At 46.6% G+C, this 22,743-nt stretch overlaps 1 protein-coding gene across 1 annotated transcript in view; it reads right to left on the bottom strand.

The window, feature by feature from the left end:
* LOC147668304 (talin-2-like) overlaps nucleotides 1–22,743 on the bottom strand; it is a 1,432,932-nt gene that overhangs the window by 158,470 nt on the left and 1,251,719 nt on the right. Inside the window, exon 51 of the mRNA XM_086948621.1 lies at nucleotides 13,978–14,049. Within this exon, the coding sequence (XP_086804747.1) occupies nucleotides 13,978–14,049 (72 nt within the window). The remainder of the gene's footprint in view (nucleotides 1–13,977; nucleotides 14,050–22,743) is intronic.

Raw genomic sequence — 22,743 nt, 5'->3', positions numbered from 1 at the left:
AGGAAAAATCAAGGTATGGTGGAGAATTTAGACTCACAACGGGCAACCCAGGGTAGGGGTTGTAAAGGACACATGGCATATGAGCATACGTTTAATCACAAGGATGGATAGAGCGGAGCCACGAAACAGAATGTAGGCTCGTGAGTCAGAGTGAAGAGAAGACATCACCCCGCAGAGGAATAAAGCCACCCAAAGGGAGGCGAAGGCAAGAAGCCCAACCTGAAAAGGTTGTCGAAGGACGGGCGGGCATTAAGTCATCTGCGGCTGGACTATGTCTCTACCAGATACATCGTTACCGAAGGTAAGTAACTTGTTCATCTGATAGAGACGTGTAGTCGCAGATTCCTTAACTTAGAATAGATACCAAAGCCATACCCCTAGAGGAGGCGGGACTGCGACTGAACCCTACTAAAGTCCAAAGAGAACCTATCCGTCAATAACATGACCAAAAGAGTGCTGCCAACCAAAGGACGAAACACAGTGGGGACAGAAATGACAGCGCAGCCAACCACCAGACCCCCATGCTCTGAAGAGAGCGGGAATCAAGGGGAGGCAAGGGCACCACAGCCCATCCAGAATAACACGAGAATCGCTATATGTAGCGTGGATGAGAGAAGGAAAACACCAAGCCAGAACGCTGGTGCCTGAAAGAAAAATGCCGAACTTCGAAAGAAGACGAGCAAAGGGGCATGAAGAATCCGCAGGATCCAAGTTGGCGACAAGAAGTCAGAGCTAGCACCAGCTAAACACCTCGAACAGCGTAAAACACTGTTGAACCTGCTCCTGTAAAGACACTAAGGCAGCAGGATACTGACCCCTGCTCAGCAAGGGCTAATATGGAACAAAAACACACTCAGTAAGGAAACTGGTGTAAAAAGGGAGTACAGCACCTCCAAGAAGTTGAACTGAACCTATGGGCCCAAAACACTGGCAAATGGTATGGTGGAGAGAACACGTACCGCCCACGCATGTACCATAGAGGAAGAGTACTGCGGAAACCCTTGCCAGCCAGGCATGTGTTAGAGCATTGGAAGGATGCCCATACACAACCAGAAGGACGCTCATACATGACCAGTGGGTGCCTGTAGTACCATAACAGAAGAGCACCAGGTAGCAAGACAGCAGGAACAGGTGAGATGCGCACCATAGCAAGGAGGTAATGGGCCTCAAACACCAGAGAAGGTCTGGTGATGTAAGAGGACAAGGCCGAAGCAGGAAAGCCCGCACAAGCCATTAGGAAGACCATGGCGCAGAAACAGTCCCAAGAGGATGCCGAAACCCGGTCAAACCCAGGGACTAGGGTACTCTCAAAAGTACACGCATTTACAGAAAGTGGAAGTAATCCAGGCTATACGCAGCATCTGCCTCTGGTCCGTCAGGACAATTAGAAGAAAAGACAAGTCTAACAAGGGAGTACTCAGGACCAACTCACGGGTCCTAGACGCCAGGAGGAGCGGAGTTCAAGGAGAACCGGCGTCACAAGTCCGCCACAGTAAGATTGCTAGCAAAACATAGAAATCCCTGCACGGAAGCAGCGGGGATGTGTAGAAAACTGCTGGGGAATAAGCCAATAGCCAATATCAATGTACAACAGAGAGGCCCACGGCAACTACTCACTGGCGAGAACAGCCCAGAAGGGGCTGGCGCCAAAAGACGGCCCATGTGTTAAAAAGCAGGATACCAGGCCATGCGAGGTTGATATACACAGCATAGACTTAGACCAGGAGGGGAAGTACCACAAACAACAGAGCAATGCGAACCTACGGGACGCAGCAAAGGGGCATATGAGTCACAGAGGGATACCCCCAATGAAAACCCCACAGGAGCTTACAAAGGCAAATGGAGACACCTGCCATGAGCCAATACCCCACATAGGGCAAGGATCAACCCCTGGCAAGAGGGGATCCTCTTGGCAAAACAGACAGTCAGAGGACTGAAAACAAAAATAATCCAGTCATGCGGCTATACAGACAATATAGAGACACCAACCTGCCTCTGATAAAAACAAGGCCGTAAAGGAAGACCGTGGGGCCGAAAAAGGTCTATTTCATTAAATGGCATGTCCAGGAGACTTTCCTGAATATTATCAGGGAAGCAAGTGTCACGCATCCAGGCATGGTGGCGCAAAGCCACCAACCGTGCAAGAGCACAGGCCACAGAGTCTGTGGTATCCAGGGAGGAGCGTATTGAAAAATGTGCCATCTCCTTGCCGTGAAGGACAAGACGGAGAAGCTCTGGGTGCAATTCTTCCGGAAGGGAAGGAAGAAAGTTAGCCATGGAGTCCCAGAGTGGGGAGGACGCACGTGCAAACACGCTTGTAGTGTTTAAAGCGCGGATGGCCGCGCTAGAAGAAGCAAAAAGCTGTCTTCCACATGCATCCAGCCACCTGGATTCCCGGGTGGGAGGAAACAAGGAAAAAGTGGAGGAGTCCTGTAACCCAAACGCCGCCTGAATTACCAGGCCCTGAGCAGTAGGGTGGAGGGACAGGCAAAGTAGATCCCCGGGGCAGGACAGTGCCTACCAGCAATGGCCCGATCAACTGGGGCCCCGGAAGAGGGCCGTGCCCAAGCGACATGCAGGACCCCTAACAAAGTACCCCTAAGAAGTAGCAATGGCTCCACGGTAATGGGTTCGAGATGAAGCAAATCCATTAAGGGATCGGGAATGAGGGGTACCACAGGAGGCTGAAAGCAGAGGATAGCAGCTGCCCGGTTGATTGTCCAAGCATAGGCGGCCCCTAGCTCAGTTGTCACCCTAGGAGGGGACAAGAGGCCGTCTGTAGGGGACGGATGGAGGCTAATTCTCCCAGTTTCCATAAAGAGCAGGGCTGGGGAATGACCCAAAGGCCATGCCACGCTAGGGACCTGCACCAGTGGCTCCCGACCAGGGGAAGCAGCAGCAGCCTCTAAAAAGGCTGTAGCGGATATCGGTATCGCCCGACCCCGCTGAGGAGACAGAAACGAGGAATCCGGAGGGATCAACCCCAGGCATGGATGCCGGTGTCGATGAACGGATGAAAACCAGCGGCGATGGATGCGTCGGCAACGTCATTGGTGGGCGCCGTGTCGGAGTCGACTGGACATCGACGGTCTCCATGAGGGACGTCACCTCAACGACGACCGGCGTCAGCTGATGTGTTGCCCCGGACGTGGGCTCAGGCTTAGAGCTGGGTATGGGTTTGGACGGTGAGCCTGGCTTTGGGTCTGACGTGGAGCCCAGCTCCGAGCTCAGCATCGTCGACACCTCCTCCGCAGGAAGCCGCACAGGGCTATGCATTGACTGGCGGTGTGTGCTAGAGTGACCAGGACTGTCTGGGCCACAGCCCAACCTCGTCGCCTCGGCGTCTGAGTCGGTGCACACAACCCTGGTCGGGGAAGGATCTGCTGACGAGGGCCCAGGAGTAGCCGCACAGGGCTATGCATTGACTGGCGGTGTGTGCTAGAGTGACCAGGACTGTCTGGGCCACAGCCCAACCTCGTCGCCTCGGCGTCTGAGTCGGTGCACACAACCCTGGTCGGGGAAGGATCTGCTGACGAGGGCCCAGGAGTACCCTCCGCCTCTGTGGGGCCCAAACGCGCGCCAGGGAGAGAGGGGGCTCAAAGTAGGCCTGAAGAGCCCTGGAGTAGGCCTCCATTTGGGCGTGCATCACTCCAACTCCTAGAAAAGGAGGGTATGGAGGAGGTGGCCTCCGGGCGCCCGTAGCTGACCCGGTATGAGAGGAATGGGTGCCAGTGGCACGCCTACGAGAGGTGGACCTCAATGGACGCTTGTGGCTCCACTTACCTTTTTTAGGGCGCCGGTCGCGGGATCGGCCTCGGGAACGAGCCCCCTCTACAGAGGGAGAACGGCGACGAGAAGAGGCTGGGTAGGACAGCCGCGCGGCCAACACCTTCATACGGCGTTCCCGAAGGGACTTGGGCTTCATCTGCTGACAGTTGCCGCATTGCTTGGAATCGTGGTGCACACCAAGGCACCACATGCAAATAAGGTGCGACTTAGTGCCAGACATCTGACGCGCACAGGCCTCACAGGCTTTGAACCCGGAGGGCATTACACACTGTTCCGGTACGACAGCAACGGTGTCGAGAAGGCCCAAAACTAGGCCTGAAACTGCTGGTTTCCAGGATCCGTCTTATGACGTGGAAAAGAAAAAAACTGATGTTGGCGCGCTGGGGCGGGGCATATATGGCTCCACTGACGTCACATCCATGGACGACGTCAGGGCGAAGTCGTACGGCGTCGCCCCCACCCCCCGGCATGCAGAGGCGCTGCTGCGCAAAATTTACTAGACCAGTCTGACACCTGGGGAATATTCTAAGTTAAGGAATCTGCGGCTAGACGTCTCTATCAGATATTACTTACTGTAGTTGCTCTTTATTAGCCAGTCATCAAGATAAGCAAATATGTGGAAGTCTACTCTTCTCAAATGGATGGCCATGACAGCCAGATGCTTGGTAAAGACCTTTGGCTTTTTTTTGTAAACTCTGAAGAGCAATATTATGAACTGGTATTGCTGTCCACTTACAACCAACTGGAGGTACAGTTGAAGGGCTGAAGGAGCCGGCCTTGAGGTCTAACGCCATCCATCATAAAGTCTCACTGTTGAAGCAACGGGTTGACTTTCAGCAAAGCTGGCATGTTGTAGTGCTCAGACCGGATGAACTGGGTGAGGGGACTCAGATCCAGGATAGGCCATAGGGTTCCATCCTTTCTGAGGATAAGAAAGTACATTGTGTATACACACCCTTTTCCTATTGGTATATGGTTACTGTCAGTATGGCACCCTTTTGAAGGAGGGCTTCAATTTCCCTCTTGTAAAAGAGAGAGTTGGTGACTGAATACATTTGGGTGGTGGTATGTTAGATCTGCTTTTGTGAAGTTCAAGGCAGCAGCCCTGTTGGACTAATGCAAGTATCCACTTGTCTAAGTTGATTCCACTCTGTGGGAGAGTAAATCCCTTATCCCACCCACAACTGCCGTGACAGGTGATCTGTTATCAGGCGGCCTTGGGTAAGTCAGTGCTTGGGCAGAGTCTCCTTTTCCAGAGCCAACTCTAAGCATACCCCTACCCATTGTTGCTTGCCTCCATTGCTTTGAATATCCCTCCTATTATTGTGGGGTCTGCTGTTGCCACTGATAGGTCCATGGCTGGGTGCCTTGGGAAATTTTGGCAGTCCCTCATGGCTGTGAATGGAGAAAAGTTGCTCTTGAGGTACTGGATTGTAGGGTCTCAATAGACTTTGTAATATCGGCATCTTTCTTTTTTTCATTTTTTCCAACATTTCATCCAATTGGGGACCAAAATGATGTTCCCTGTTCAATGAAATGTTGAGGAGGTATTGAAACTCTGTTTCAAAATATGATACACAAAGCCAAGTATGTCTGCGGATCAATACACTGGTGTTAACACAGCGTGAGGCAGTATCTTCAGAATCTAGGGTGCGGCATAAGTTTGATCTACAAATCACTTTTTTTCGGCAACCAGCTTGTCACCTCTTTCCAATAGGCACCAGGAAGATACTACAATAATGTCTCTACCTTCTCCCAATGAAATCGGTCATAATGTGACAGTAATTCCACAGACTTGGCAACATGCCACTGGGTGGTAGCACCTACTGTGACCCTCTGCCCAGCAGCATTGATACCTATACTATCTTCACCTGGGGCGCCCTCTGAGACCTGGGCTGACACCCCTCTTTCTGGCAGTGTGAACCACCAGAGAGTTTGGGGGAAGGTAGTCCTGATGTAAGTGGGATCACTAGGAGAGGAGTTGCACTTTTTTCTCTATATGGGATGTGACTAACCTGGCCCTGATTGGGTCTCTAAAATTACTAGGTGCCGACTTTACCATATCCTTCAGCATAGGCAAGAACTGAACACATCAATCTTGGAAAGAGTCTGTACCAAAAAGTCATCTCCTACTGTTTTCTACCACAAGTATCACAACTTTATGGTGAGGAGCAAAGGCTGTCCCTACACTTTATCAGTAAGCCTTTATCACCTTTTACTAGATTATGCTTGTCCCTGGACTCTATACCAGACTATGCTAGTGAGTTCCGCCAACATGCAAATATTTGTGCTGCATGAAAATCTCCACTAGATTCTTTCACTATAATGGACAGCTTCCTAGATTACAGAGCCCCCTCCATGAAATCTTACCAACTTGAAACAGAGAAAGGCATTTCATGATATATAGGATTCAAGTACATAAATTAAAATAAATCAACACAGTTGCAGTGCACCTTTTATTAGTACTTCACTCCAGGCATGCATTTATCTTAGCAGAGGAAGAAGACGGCACTGTCCTTCTAGAATGGATCTTGACTGGGCACAGCAGTGTGTTCTAGTTATTGGACTGGAGATTGAAGGATTGGACCAATGTAGATTATATGTCTATGGGTTGGCTGTAGTCGAGTGCAGGTAGATACTATACGGAGTGTCTTCTGAGGTAGGACAGAACACATGAAAGCTACGTGAAAGGAAGTCAGTGGGGCTCGGTCAATCTAACCCAGATGATCTTCTCAGCTATAAGTATATGGAACTGCGATATCCTGGTGTAGAGCCTCCTGATAAAAAAAATATGGCAGGGCAGTCCAATGTTGAAAATGTCTGGATTGGTCATCCAGCAACACAAAGAGTTTAAAATGCATTCCAAAAGATTTACTTCAAATATGTGAATGAGCATCAGAACACACCTTTCCCAAAGACAAGGAGGGCACAAAGGTTTTCAGGTGCAGAATGGGCATTGAGGGCTGTGAGGGAATGTGATCCTTGTGCAATCATAATCGTTTTGTGACTGGGAGGAAAGGGTAATGCTGGTGTGAATAGCAGAAGATATACTATGAGTTATTTTTAAAGAAGTACATGTGTGGAAGGTGAAGCAGGAAATAGCGGTATATGAAATGATTTTAAGTCACTCAGCTGCCACTCACTGCGGTTCACGATTGCACTAGCCTGAATCCTTAAGGTATCGCAGTCAACCGGGGCAGGAAAAAAGCCAAATGGCCTCAGAGTCTGTTTCCATTATACAAATTCACACTATCCATTTCTCCCCAAGCACATGAATGTTCGTAATGAGGGCAATAGGAGGATCAGGAAACGGTGAGGGAGATTTTCTTGTTAAGGGGATGTGGCTAGCTAGTGTGTGGTAACGATGTTTTCTTTGGGGGGGGTGAACTATTCACCCTTATTTGTGAAAAGTTTTAATAAAATTACATGATTGTCAGTATTTTATTTTTTATTAAAGTAAGTCTCTAAAAAAAAAAATCTTATGGAAATGCTACAGTGTACTGCATACAAATCTTCTTATGCCCAATGTGAACTTATAAATGTATCCACTTAAAAATGTAAATGGAACATTCGCGTTGAGCACCCTAGAGACTTGAAAAAGACCAATTCTCCACCCACCAGTACTTTGGAAACTATTACCGACCAGAAAAAAACTTAAAGAAAATAAAAATAAAATATTTTTAACAATATGTGCATAAAATGGGCTTCTTGGAGACACAATGAAGTTCCATCTGATACTGTCCACATGCAGCATCTTACAGAAATTCCAGGAGTCTGGAATTTTCATTGCTATATAGAGAGATAACACTACTTGAAGGAGAATCGAGAGATCATAAATGCTGACATGAGTTACCTTGTTAAGCACTATTTCTGAGAACAACACTTTAACAACCAGTGTTGCAACACTTGGTACAGTGGCAAAAGCCAAAGTGGGCAGTCCCACTGGCAACAATAGAAAGAGTCAAACCTTCAGGCAACGAAGATACCTTTGATTGGTTGATGGGTAAATGTAACTTCGAGGATTAAGAACAAACTCGAGGAGACTTATATATACTTGGGTTGGGGCGGCAGTCACATTTGTGCAACTGCAAATGGAGCTTGAATACACTATTTTGTTTCGGAATACTTCAATGTTTTGAGTGAACATCTAAAATTACAGTTAATGATTCCCTGTAAATAGGAAATCCCAGGCCTTTCATCGACGAGTCTACAGGGTAAATCACAAAGACGGAGGACACAAAAGATCAGTTTAAAAGCATTTTTTTTTCATTCATAATGCACTTTGATATAATTACAAACAGCATATTCACCCACCTGGTATATAGGCAAACTTACTGCTTTGGGAATTATACCGGACTTTTCTTACTTGGCGCAGTGAATTTGGGACACAACTACGTATCGCCTTTATCAAACAGCTTGAATATATTATCTAAAAAACCGAATCGCACTCCTATCAACACATCTACATAAGAACAGGACTGAACCTCTTTGAACAACCATCCACATATATGCCGTATACTGCTTCAAATACATATCCAGACAAATGTACACTCCTTTGAACATCGCTTCTTGCCAGAAGAATTTGGATTTTGTGTCATGACCAGACGGTGTTTCCAGCATGGACAGAGAAGATAAAGGAACAGTCTTACCTTTCACCAAGTCATCATTTCACAGTGCTTTGTCAACCTCTGTACAATGGAGAGGAGAGAGTTTCTGTGGGCAGAATGAGGTCCCATCTCTGTAGGGAATGGGTTTGTCCAGATGAGAAGTTACTTACCTTTGATACTCCATCGACCTGCAGATGCCTCTACTCTTAAAATGTTCTGCAGGCACCAAACTGGAGTTAGAAAAGTTCAAATAGCTCACCTGCGCCAGCAGTGATCCTCATGGCTTGACTCCGATGGTGCCTCACGAGGACATATATGGATATATGGCACCACTCATCACTCTCATATCTTTTTATCCATGTCCCTGGAGACATGTCCTAAGAAACCAATAGGAATTGAGTACACAAAACAAACTAGGGAGGGGAGGTCAGCAAGTGTGTGACGAATCTGCAGGAAGAGTAGCAACCATAAAGACAGTTAGCAAAGGTAAGTAACTTGTTCTTCTGATAGATTCTTCGACCTGCATGCTCCTCATCTGTTGAGTAAAATACACAAGCAGTATGTATCAGGAGGTGGAAGTGACAAATAAATGTAAAATGTAAATGTACAGGAATTTATATAGCGCAAATCACCGAGCGGTTTCTAAGCGCTTGCTTAGGGAACCCGTCCTGGTATTCCCCTGTGAGATAACCCCGGGAGGGTATCCGCAAGGTGAAAGCCAGGCATCCCGCCGCCAGGGGCCGTTGTGGAGATTAAGCAAGCTATTGCCCAGAGTCGCAGAGTGTGAACCCGTGAATCGAGTAGGCACCGGAGCGAGAATTGTCGAGTCTATGGACATTTTAGGACTCAAGACCCCGCCGAGCCAGGAATTGAACCCTGGTCCCGGGCTGACCTCTGCTTCCAGGTCTGCCTCCTCTAACCAGTGAACCTAGAATTCTTTCAACACAGGCCAGGTATATGGCAAACTCTGCGGATCCAAGAGTCACTGCAGTAATGTCTTGTGAAGGTGTGAATTGAAACCTGCCACTGTTATGAGCCCCAATGTACACCAACATAGGCCTAGGTTGTTGCACAGCCTTTTACCTACATGTGTCCTACCTTGCTGTACATAACGGCTTTGGCACTGACCTTTTACCTAGTTAGATGCCAAATAAATGTTGTGTGGTTTTCTTAGAAAACTAGTCTCATTTATCATGCATGAGTATTCTTAGTATCACAGCAGGATTACCATCTTCTGTATAATAACTCTGTACAAACGTCATCCTTAGACGACAGGGCCATAGTACCATGACACATCTAGGTTGAACCCCTGAGGGTACCTTTCGGGTATATAAGTACCAAATCTTCACTGGGCAAACCAGATGAGAAGCTTCCATGCTGAAATGAGATGCTGAAGTCCCTGCAAGCAGTCACATCAGCATGCAGTGGTGTGACATCCCTTGAGGTGAGGCCAACTCGAAATCAAGATGGGGTCCTTCGCTCTCTCCCATAAGGTAATGGGGTTGGCTCTTTCCTAGGTGGATTCTTATCTTTCCATCAATATACATGATAGGTACATTTAGGTACACTTAGCTAGGGTTAGCATCTTAGGAGTACGCATGATTACTGCAGTGTATCTATGTTTGCATTTATTCACTGTTTTAGCACCATGGTAGAATTCTAACTTTTATTTACTCTGTTGGTGCTTGTAATTGTATATATCTGTTTCTGTCTAATGGTTGTTGCAGCACATGTATTTTATACTAAAACGAGGCAGGTCCAAAAAATATTAATTGAAAACGTCCCCCCTGTTTATTCTGTGTATCTCTCTGAGACCAAGTGAGCACAACTGAGCAAAAAATACTGTACTGTTCCCACTATCTCCGGGGGTTAGGATTGTTATGTTTGTTAGTTGCCAGAAACAATTTGCTCCTTGGTAAGGTTGCGGGGCTTATGGTGGCACTGTCCGCTAGCTGGCCAAAAGACTAACATATCCTTTGGGGGTGTCTGGAACCAGTCTGGACACAAATCCCTTAGTTTATGTTGTCTAAACATGCATATCCTATATAGGTTTGTAGGAACTACACGACAGCACAATCACAAGAAGAAGAATACCTCAAGATGGTGCTGAAGATGTGGCCTTTACCCTTGTGGATTCAGCCCAATTACCGCCTGGGGCACTTTTATTTATTATACAAGACCTTATGAAGAGAATCACTTAGCAGGAAACTCACGTTTCTTAACTGACGCAATTCTTTTCACCCGGGATAGCCAAGGATGACTTGATCATCAAGGCAATATTGTCGAGTAAATTTGAAACAGTCGTGCGAATAGCCAGATGGTGCAGGATGTCAATGCAAATAGGATGATGGTAAGGTGAATGGCTGACCAACACGGAAAGGGAAGAATACGTCCAGAAAAAAAGGAAGCCTACCTCATGACAATCAGCTTATCAGAAACATGAACAGGATGGATGTAGAAACAAAGCATGCAGCTTGCAAACATGTCAATCAGACATGACAGCAATTAAAATACAGTCTTAAAGGCAAATTGTTCCAAGGTTCAGCTGTGCATGGGCTTCAATGGGCAAGATACCTGAAAAGTGCACACCAAATTAAGGGTGCACTGATGCGTGACGAACTGCGGAGAAAGGAACATGTGAGCCAACATTTTCAATACATCAAAACCATTCACTTAAACAAGGATGGCTGATCTCGCAAACAAGAAAGGGGTATCACAGATCAGTACAGTTTACTGTGACCAGAGCAAAGCCTGTGGGACCAACGTTAGTGTGGAGCATAGCACATCTGATAACTTGCCTGAAGAGGATCCACTCCCTCTTCCCGAAGCCAGAAATAAACCATGGGCAGTGAATGTCATACATAGCTTTGGTGGGATAACGGAACACATCCAGATAAATCGTGAACTCAGAATACACAGTTCAATCTCTGAAAATTAAGGAATTGGCTCTGGAGGTCTAGATGAAGAACCTCCTCCTCTCTGTGTGAGAGGAGATACACCACGAGCAGGAATGGAAGGGAAAGATACTGGGAAAGCGTATCAAATCTGCATACCATGCCCTCCTCGGCCGATTCAGCATAATCAAGATCATCTGCACTCAGTGTATTCCGAACTCAGGACTTGAGGGGCACATAGACCCATGGGTTGCACTGCTTTGAGCCTTTAGGGCAGGGGTTTACACTGTTTTCAACATAGTTACGATATTAGAAGGTGATCTGGCAGGGTTGTTGTATGGACCTAGGTTTTATTCCCCGGTCCAAAAGGAAGATTGCGGGTACCTTTGATTATTTGTACACAGTACACTGCTTTGAACACAAAGAATGGGTTTACACTGCTTTGAGCAGAGTTATGAACTGGATTAAACTACTATAAACACACATTCCTAGGAATGATATAAGACTGCGCCAATACACTGACAGAATAGCTTTAGACTGACAGATGGCTTTAAAATATGCTTTTACTCATTACCTAGTAAAAAGCTATTTGCTTTCCCCGCTGCTAAAAATATTAGAACACCCAAAAGCAATCAGTTCAACAGTAAATCTACTGAAGATTAAGTAAAAAAAAAAACTCTAAGGTGACGGTAGTCACTTCCTGTACTAGAGAGCCACTGGAGACAAGGAAGGAAGATTGGACATCCAGTGTGAGCAGTCTGGGCATGTAGCTAAACTGCAGGTCCTCAGAAGAAACAAGAATATAGACTATTATATTGCTGCTATTTATGTACTGAAAGACTACTGTGCATTGCCCTTGGCATTGACCCTGTTGGCCAACACTGGGTGAATATTTGCTTGCAATCAAAGTCATATCAGTGAGTGTATTATGGACTTTGCATCAACAAGAAAAACTAGTCAAGTCTGTGTGATGCAAGGAGCTCACCAGTGATTTCTAATTGTCTATCATTTCACTTTATGCTAAGCTAGAGCCGGTTGCTATCGCAAAGGTTGATGGGGATGGTCCCTACTAATGCTTTGTCGTGGGGTGCAATGTAATAGCATAATTTTCTTAGGAATTCTAATAGTGAACTATCAATGTTTATGTATACAGTCACAGTGTTCAACACGCACAACACTTCTGTCAAAACTGACCAGAAGTTTCCTTCCTAAAGGGGCAGGTGAGATTTGGGTTTTTAAGATTGTATAATATTTGCAAAGAAAAGAGTTTTATGACTTGTAAGAAGCAATATTTGCTGGTGTGAAGGGATTATGGGCCCGATGTAGGTAAATCCTATTTACCGATTTTGAAATACCGAATTTTACCGATTCGGTATTTCAAAATCGGTAAATGGGATGTAGGTCCCAACATCTGGATTCGTTACCGAATCCTTAACAATTCATTAATTACCGATTCGGTAAATAATGAATTCACAAGGGTGCAGGGGGTGTCACTTTGACACCCTCTAGCACCCCCAAAACGGGCATGTGTGCAATGTGGCACACAGACATGCCCTAAGGGCACGTCTGTCTGTCACATGGCACATGTGTACATGCACAGATGTGCATGTACACAGGAATCGGTATTTTACCATGGATTTGTATTCCATGGTAAAATACCGATTCTGTAAGCCATGTGCCAATGGAAAATTGGCTACCCACATAGCATTTTCGGTAATTTTACAGAATCAGTAAATATTACCGATTCGGTAATTATTACAGAATCGGTACTTATTACCGATTCGGTAATAATAACGATTCGGTAAAATTACCGAATATGTGCACCTACATCTCTCTAGCCCTTTACCGATCGGAAACGGACGAAAATCGGTATTTTCGGCCGATTCCGATCGGTAAAGGGCTACCTACATCTGGCCCATATAGGTTTCCACTCCATTTGTTTAGCATGCCTTGGTAAGTAAGTTTTTAAAGAGTCTGCAATGTTGATGTGTGGGATTTTAAGGACAGTTTGGATACTATACATTTGTCAATGTAGCAGAGGGTCATATTAAGCAAGATGAAAGAGGTGGGAACAATTAACTCCATAGGGATGTAGGGCGATTAGGGAAAAGCATTGGCCACCTTCTACTTTTGCTTAAAACTGGTAAGGAACACAATCTGTAACTATTATTCTCATGGAGGTGATCTATGTAATATTCTGCACAAGGCTAACAGGTTTCAGCTGAGATCAATGGCAGGTGCCAGTGGAAAGGAGAGGAGTGTGTGCATTGTATAGCCACTATCATGCAAAAGATACAATCTTGGATATATCTGCTATAATGAGATGATTCTAAAACTTTGTCTATGTTTTCAAACACCTTGACCACTTCCTGAGTTAGTTAACCCAAAAACCATACCAAAGTCACGTTGCAAGACTTATGCTGCACTGCAAAAAGATAAACACAAAGGCGATGCAGTCAGCAATGCCACACAACAGAGAGCCTGGCATTTTGGGGCTACAGGCTTCTGATGGTCATTGATCAAGTGAACAGGGAACTGTTAGCAACATCAACAAAGGAAAATGTTATTTAGGTTATTTGATCAGGCAACCTCAAGCCAACTTCTAAGCAGCGGGATGGCAAAGTGCTTAGGGAATAATTAGGTGTGGCGTGGACAGCAGATCAAAGCAAAGTTTCATCACACTGTACCGGGCACGCCTCCGCCTCGTCTGGTAACCCAATGTCCTGGTTTGGACGCCTTATCTGAAGATAGATATAGAGCTATTTGAAAGGCACAAACAGAGTAATGTAAATGGTTAGAGGTTTGCTGGACCTGTCAAGAACAAAGTTTGGGTAAATGTCAAAGAAACATGCTAAATTAGTACTTAAGTTTCGAGAAACAAATTAAAAAGTAAGAGTTCTGAACATCATTGGGAATGAGCAATACGACATTTGTAAGGTGGTTGAGTTTTACAGTCCCTGTCAGGATAAGATTTCCAGTCTACCTTTCCTTATGTTTACTGTCTCTGAGAAACAGTGCTCTTTAATGCAATTAGCTGCACTTAATCTTCTTAAAATCATTTCAAGAAGAACTGCAAATGGTACTTGTAGTACGAGTTACTTACCTTCGGTAACGATGTATCTGGTAGAGACGATTCTAGCAGCAGATTCCTTCACGTAGAATTATCCCCAGGCATGAGACTGGATCCGCAAACTTTTTGCCACAGCATCCCTGCGCGCCGGGGTGGCATCACGCGATTCCGCACAGGCGTTGTCCGCTTACCTTACATCAGCGAGGTCACATAAGCCCCGCCCTGGCACGCCCACGTCAGTTTTCTTCCGAGAACTTTTCCAAACCACAACGCAGAGCCACCAGACCAAAACTGTGGGAGCATGGGAACAGTGTGCGAAATAGTAGAAAAGAGGAAGACACCATAAAGAGATGTGCAACACTGTGGTGTCCAAAGGCAGGGACAGAGGAGGAACAGGAGAGAGCCCTGACCAACCACCCTGCTAGTACATAGAGAGCCACCCCTCCCCTTCCCCAAAGAACATGCGTAAACGGCCAAGACACATGCAGCAGGCCTACAAACCCTATGCATACACGGGGGAAGCAGTCCCAAAACAGAAAGGAACAACCAACCTCCCAGCCACCCCGGCATGGAGCGCAACCCCCCTCCAAGGAACAAGGGCAAGGCACGACCAGATGACCCCAAGTCAAAGGCAGCAGAGGGGAAAGACCCCGAGCAGCCAGAAGGAGGAAAGAGAGCGGAGGCAGAAATTGAAAGGCCAACCACCCCAACCTGGAACAGCCAGAGGAGCGGTGACAGAAGCACCTCAACCCCATCCTCCAAGAGCCAAAGAGGAGTAAGGAGCAGCGACAAGATGGAGCAGCCCGGCAAGAGCAAAAGAATGCACTCACAGGAGACACAGCCCCCACTGGGGGGAGAGTGCCGAAGACCAACTCAAGGGTCCTCGCAGAACGGGGAGGAAGGGTGGGCCGTGAAGGAATCGGCGGCAAGAATCGTCTCTACCAGATACATTGTTACCGAAGGATAGTAACTCGTACATCTGATAGACTACTAGCTGCAGATTCCTTCGCGTAGTATTGATACCCTAGCAATACCCACGGGGAAGGAGGGTCTGCGAACGGACCCCATCAGCTATGACAGGAAAGAGGGTCTCACAGGGGACCAGACATGCGGACCGGGCAAGGAGCCCAGTCCCTACTAGGCAAAAGGATCTCCCCAAGCAGAACACCACCGCCCCCATAGGGACGGAGGAAGAAGAGAAATAAGAAGCCCCCACACTCACGATCGAGGAATCAAGGGCAAGGCCAGAGAGGTCGAAGTACCCCACACCCCTCCAAGACAAGAAAACTTCCACCGAAGCCAGGGGAAGAGCTCAGAGGCCCAAAGAAACGAGGGAAAAGAAGGCGAGTCCTACCCAGACGGAAGGCAACAGGCCAGCCAGAGCATCGCCAACAGACAGTAGCCGCCATAAGCCAGAAAAAACAGAAGCATCCCAGCTCGCAGGACAGGAGCAGGGAGGTGAGGATATGGCCGGGCACACCACCAGGAGGGGCTGCGAGCACAACCTCAAGAAGCAACGCAACATACACAGAGACAGCACCCAAAGACCACGAGTACTCCCCAGCAGAGCGCAAGCTATATAACAGCTACCACTACCCCACATAGGGTACGTTAAATCCCAAGACATTGGAACCCTCTTTGGAAGAACTTCCGCAGCAGAGGAACAAACAAAAGGCCACAGGGAAACATCTCTGCAAAAGGCTTGACAAGCAGCCCAAAAGAAAAAAAAACAGAAGGCCTAATTTCAGGGCCAAGTCTGTGTACCAATTCCAGCAAAAACGCACACACACAGTGAACAAAGGGCCGTCGAGTAGCCAACAAAGCCAAGTCCCAGCTAGGAGGGACCGGATCCACGTTGCACGCGGAAAAGGAAAAAACTGACGTGGGCGCGCTGGGGCGGGGCTAATGTGACCTCGCTGACGTCACATACGCGGACGACGCCTGGGCAGAGTCGCGTGATGGCGCCCACCCCTGGCGCTCAGGGATGCTGTGGCAAAAAGTTTCTGGATCCAGTCTCACGCCTGGGGATAATTCTACGTGAAGGAATCTGTGGCTAGTAATCTCTATCAGATTATTCTGGCAAAGCTTGGTAGAGTGACCAAAGGTATGTTCAAAATTTTACTGATGTCAGTTTCAAGTCACATACATTTAAGCTCAAAAAACAAATTTAAACATACATACACACACATACGCATAAATATTCACAGAAAAAACGCACTACAAGTTAAAGCGAAGTAATAGTTATGTGTTGAAGCGAGAAAACAACATTAAAAAAAACACTGAAATACGCCAGTTATAGTTCAGTCAATTAACTGGAACTTGCGCCCCTACTAGGCACTGCTTATGACCAAACTTATTTATTACCTTGGAGACTGCGGTACTCATTAGTTCTTTAAAAATAATGACTGGTGTCATCACAATGTCATTTAAAATGTCGAGTGATGTAATATGTGAGGTCATAAGCAGTGCACGATGGGGCGCATAAATACACATCAGCTAAAGCAAAGTACTATACTAACACAATCAATGAAACAGAAGCAAGACGCTCTTCACGGTCATCAATCACTGCATCAATCTCCCTTGTCTGACCCTTCTATGCTACATTCCAAAAACAAGTGCATTGCCACCAACCTCTTATTTAATGAAAATATATTTAAAAAATCCAATAGCAAACCAACATCATGCCTACTTCTCTCGTGCTTCCACCCCTCCATAACATCTCGCAGTGATCATCCTTCAAATCCTTGTCACTCACAGTCATCACCACCTCGCTCACTCAAGTCTTCTTCCGAGAATCTCTCAAGAAATGCCAGATCTTCCCACTCCTGAAGAAGTGCAAATTAGACCCTAATAAACATGCCAACATCACTCATATTACTTTCACCAGCAAAATCAAAACACTAGTCTATGGGCAACTTCAAGATCATATCACTGTCAATCATCTCATGAACGATTACCAATAAGACAGATCACACTGCACCACAAAGACCGCTACCATACAAATCATAGACAACATTCATCTGCCAACATATAAAGGTTACCTTTTCTCTCAATATTGCTGGACCTTTCAGTCACCTTCAACACCACTGATCCTCCCACCCTCCTCCACAACATGAAGACTAGAATGAAATTCACTGGTAATGTTCTTCAATGGATCTGTTCTGAGCAATACAACGGATAGCAGGTTGCTCATATGGGCACCCCAAGGTCTTAAAAGCTGTGCAGTCCCCCGGGGTTCTATCTTGTCCACATCATCTTCTACTTGGAGTCTTTAGGACTCTACTCACTGATAACAGCTACAAAATTCAATTCACCAACATGCTAAAGACATAAAACTCTACTTGAAAGTATCCTCAACTTCAGTCGTTGAATGCCTCAAATACTGCCAGCAATTCATCCAAACCTGGATGTCCGACAATTACTTGCAGCTCAACCATACCAAAACAGAATTCCTTCTGTTCGTCCAGAACAACCTGCAGCAACCAGTCAAAACCTACGTTAATGGAATGAACGTGCCTATTATTTACATATTGCCCTGCTCCTTCCTTCTCATTGAGCAATAATTTTAAGGTAGCTTTTAATGGAAAGCATTGAGATGGTTCCCACTTTTAGAAACTATGCATCAGATACCAAATTAAGGCAAAGATTGTGACAGTCATCAATTTTTATACTAACTAACTTTAAGCAGAATTTTTACTTTTTTAGCAATATGCATGTTTACAATTCTGCTATTGCTCTAAGCCTAATCTGTTCTACATCTCTGAGTGCACGGACTCCACTGACCACAGCTTTCTGATCTTCTCCACATTCATTCTCAATAAGATAAACTTCATGATGTTGACTGACTAATCTGAATGCCTGAGGACCTGAAGAAGTCCAGCCACATTTCCTTGGCAAATGGCATGTATGGAATGGTACATTTGTGTGTATGAGTGTGTTCTGGGGTAGGACCACATTAACTCAACAGCCGTTAATGCTTTAAATAATGGTCTAACTTTGCTCCGAGCAGCCAGTTTGTTTACGATATCTTACAACAAATGGACGCTGTCACTGTGTCAAGAGAGATCTCACTAATTTACTCAATTCAGATCCACCAGCATACAGTGCATGTAAGGGTAGAGAACAAGGGGTTTACCAACACAAACCTATCTCCAGGTTCCTATCTTCTCCATACATTGGAGACTCTTTGTGACCGGATCCCTTGGGACCTTCTCCCAATAGCGAACAGCAGTTTGCCCCGCCCTGACATACAGTGCTTTTCCTTGCCACTGCCAACTCTTATCACCTTTTTTCTTGCTCACTGTTTATTTGCAAATTGCATCTGGCATTTTATCTTCCTGTATACTTTTTATTTGGAAATTGTATTTTTGTTGTTGTTGTTTCTGTTGAATGTCACTTGTTTTTTTGTGACTATTGTTGTGCTGCTCATTGCTGCAGTTTTTCCTCCTGTTTTTTCACTCTCACTGCCGGGTCACCGCCCCTCCCTCCTCCCATCCTCCGTAATGGAGGCCACAAAAGGGCTGCACAGCTGGTGTGCCAAAGGTAAGCCCGTCTGCCACCATCAGCACCAGGACCATGCACAGCACCAGGAACCCTGCCTCTCCCACGATCTGAAGATATGCGGCTTCCGAACTCTGGAGCCAGCAACAACAACTGCTACCTCACCGAGGCTTTACTCAACCCGCCTCTGCGCCAGACATTGCCTTAGCAGCACCCAACGGCTAAAAGACTGGATCAACAAACATGGAGGGGGAATCGCCATCATCCACAAAGAAGCCTTCCTCTGCACCACCACTGTGGATGACGCCAACCCACTCATAGAACAACTCATAGATCCAACTCCAAACAGACGGCAAAACCACCATCAGAGGCACCCTCCCCATACAGACCACCAGGACCCCGCCTCCGCTATTGGCTTCAAGGACTACATTTTCCTTGGAGACCTTATCTTTCACCTCAACACCACCAACACGGCAAACCTCTTGAAGAGTATCCACAAGGTTGGCCTCACCCAGATTGCCACTTACCCCACACACAATGCAGGACACACTCAACTCCATCTTCACAGCCAGAGTCAAGTACGGCCATCTCACCAAGCTCACCTGGACAGACCATGCCAAAGTCCACTTCACCATCAATGGATCCCCCGACTCCACTACCAAACTCCCTAGCACCCACCACCGCAGCTGGAACTAAGTGTGTAAGACCCAATGGACCCATGCCCTCAACGCCGCCCACCCGGACACCTTCACCAAAGTAGATCAAGCAATCAAAAACTTCTACACCTCACCGATTGCGTTGACTAAGTTGCCTCCGTCAAGTCCACCAATCTCAAGAAACCCACCGTACACACCAGCTGGTGGTACACTGCAGAACTGATCACCACTGAACGCACAATGCGAACGTCTTGAAAGAAGATGGCGCACAACCAAGGAGCCTTCGAATCGAGCCACCTTCAAAACATCACTGAATCAATAGCACCAACTCCTGAGGAAGACTAAAAGGAACACACTCAACGACCTCATAAAAGGCAGCTAAAACCACAGCAAGGAACTCTTCAACATCATCAGAGAGTTCTCCAAAACCTCAATCCCCTCAGCCACCTAAAACATCACCCCACCCCACCCCCTCCCAGGAACTCTGCGACATCCTGGCGAATGTCTTCCTTGACAAGTTCACCACCATCTACACAAACTTTGAACCTTAACCCACCAATGTCAAAATCCTTAACCTCCTCGCCAACACCAGTCTTAACCCAACCCACTGTCTTACCAGCCGGAACCAGCCCACCACTCAAGACACCATTGCCATCATGAAATCCATCCACTCTGGAGCACCCATGGACCCTTATCCCTACCACATCTTCAACATAGGAAGCAAGATAATCAGCAATGAGCTTACCACCATCTTCAACACTTTCATCTCCACTGCCAGCTTTCCCAAAAAATGAAAGAACGCAGAAGTCAAGCCCCTTCTCAAGAAGCCATCCACCGACCCCAGAGACCTCAAGAACTACTGTCCCATCTCTCTGCTCCCCTCTATAGCCAAGGCCCTCGAAAAGGCCATCAACCGCCAACTCAAGCAACACCTGGAGAACAACAGTTCCCTGGACATTTCCCAATACAGATTCCGCACTAAGCACACCATGGAAACTGCTCTGAATGTTGCAACTGTCGACACCAGGAATCTCCTGGACTGGGGAAAAAGAGCTGCCCTGACCCTCCTCGACCTCTCAGCTGCATTAAACACAGAATCACACTACACCCTCATCTAATGACTCCACCAAATTGGAATCCAAGGAAGCACTCTCAAATGGATCACATCTTTCCTCACCGGAAGAACACAGTGAGTTTGCTTACCTCCTTTCACCTCAGAATCCAAGAACATTATCTGCAGTGTCCCACAAGGCTCGTTCATCAGCCCTTCACTGTTACCGCATTGCCCCCATTGGCCAACATCAAGAAATCACATGGAATAAACATCCTATTCTATGCTGACGACATCCAGCTCATCCTCACTATCAGAAGACCCCAACACCTGTATGGCCAACTTCGACATATGCATGAAAATCATAGCAGACTGGCTGAAAGACAACTGCCTAAAACTCAACACAGACAAAATGAATGAATTAATGTATTTTATATAGCACGCAACTACTTAGAGAGTGTCCCGGAGCTCAGAACAGAAGAATAGGTGAGGAGGAGCAGAGCACCCAAAAGTGTACCTAAGTCCTAAAGCGTAAAAAGATGGGTCTTCAGAACCTTCTTGAAGGGCGCTTCCTCGGCTATGAATCTCAAAGGGTCATGCAACTGGTTCCAGATACTTGCTGCTCAGACCATATAGGAGGCCCCCCCCTACAAAGTTTTCGGAAATGAGGGGTTAACAGGCCAGTGCTACTAGAGTGTGGCGGTCTTCCTGGTCTGTACTCCTTGATCCTCTCAAAACAGAAGCACTGATCTTCAGGAACAACACCTCATCGTGGAACGACTCCTTGAGGCCTTCCGAACTGGACAGTAAGTTCACCATGAAGAACCAGATCAGCGCAGTATCTCTGCCTGCTTCCTCATCCTTCCTATGCTCTGCGAGATCTTCAAATGGCTTCCAGTCAAAACGAGAAGAACCATCACTCACGCCCTATTCACCAGGCAACTGGACTATGGCAACACACTCTATGAAGGTATCACCACCCACCTCCTGAAAAGGCTGCAGACCATACAGATATCAGTGGCCAGACTCATTCTCGACCTTGCCAAATGACCTCACACCACCCCCCACTTCAGGAGGCTTCACTGGCAGCACAATTAGTAGCTTTGTCAATTCAAGATACTGATCCACACTTACAAAGCCCTGCACAACTAAGGTCCAGCATTCATCAACCACCACTTGAACTTCCACCAGCCCGTCAGACACCTGCGCTCTGCCTCACTCTTCCATGCTCACATCCCCTGCATCTGCCGAAGCAGCAGTGGAGGTTTTTCCTTCTCCTACTTCGATGGCAGGTCCTGGAACAACCTCCCCCTTCACTTCTGAACATCATCCTTTGCTGAATTTCAGGAATAAACTCAGGGCCTGGCTGTTCAACTGAAACCCCTTTTTTGCTGGGTTGACAGTGCCTGGAGACCCTCACATGTGATTAGCCGAGCTTTAGAATTCCTGTCTGATTGATTGATTAGCTCACAAGCAGCAGGCCACACTCAGCCAAAAAAGGGAAGAGATAGGGAACTGGGCATGGCAGAGCAGAAGCTATCCTTCTGTCAATGCTGCTGTTACACAAATTGACTTGCAGATCAAAGCTGCCCACACCTCCAGGTATGGATTCTGATGGTGAAGCCTTGCCTGTGAGAACTCTCCTTAATATGGTCTCCTCTGCTCATCCTCACACTACTTGGACTGAGCCATTAGCTGCAGAACAGCTGAAGCAAAGACACTATCAGTGACGTAGGTGAAGGGTGCAGCATCAAGTAGATGAGCACTAGGCCATAATAGTGCGGTAAAAAAAGTGATAATGATGTGTTCCAACTATATGCATCATTAGTTTTACACCCTTAGTGAAAAGTGGTAAACCTGACCGGTGTGCATTCAGTATAACTGGATCAAAGTGGCTATTTGATGACAGTAAGTGAAGGAAATTATGAATGAGACAAAAACCATGCACAAGAATATTTGCTGTGGCTAGGAAAAGAACCAGGTTGAAGTTTAAACCTGGGGGATTAAGTCAAAGGTGTGGGGAGATACACAGGTTAGAGAGCAGCCAAGCTGAATTTGGCTCCAGATTTAGACTTACTTCATTCACCTGTTTAGATGGTTTGCAATCTATGGGTCTTTTTTGGCTCAAAGCTATCCTTTGTACATCAAGTCCAATCAGTGGCTAAATGAGCTCTCT

This window comes from Lissotriton vulgaris, unplaced genomic scaffold (genome assembly GCF_964263255.1).
Source record: "Lissotriton vulgaris unplaced genomic scaffold, aLisVul1.2 SCAFFOLD_325, whole genome shotgun sequence".
In the NCBI taxonomy this organism is placed as follows: Eukaryota; Metazoa; Chordata; class Amphibia; order Caudata; family Salamandridae; genus Lissotriton; species Lissotriton vulgaris.
This window is presented reverse-complemented; position numbering and strand designations above follow the sequence as displayed.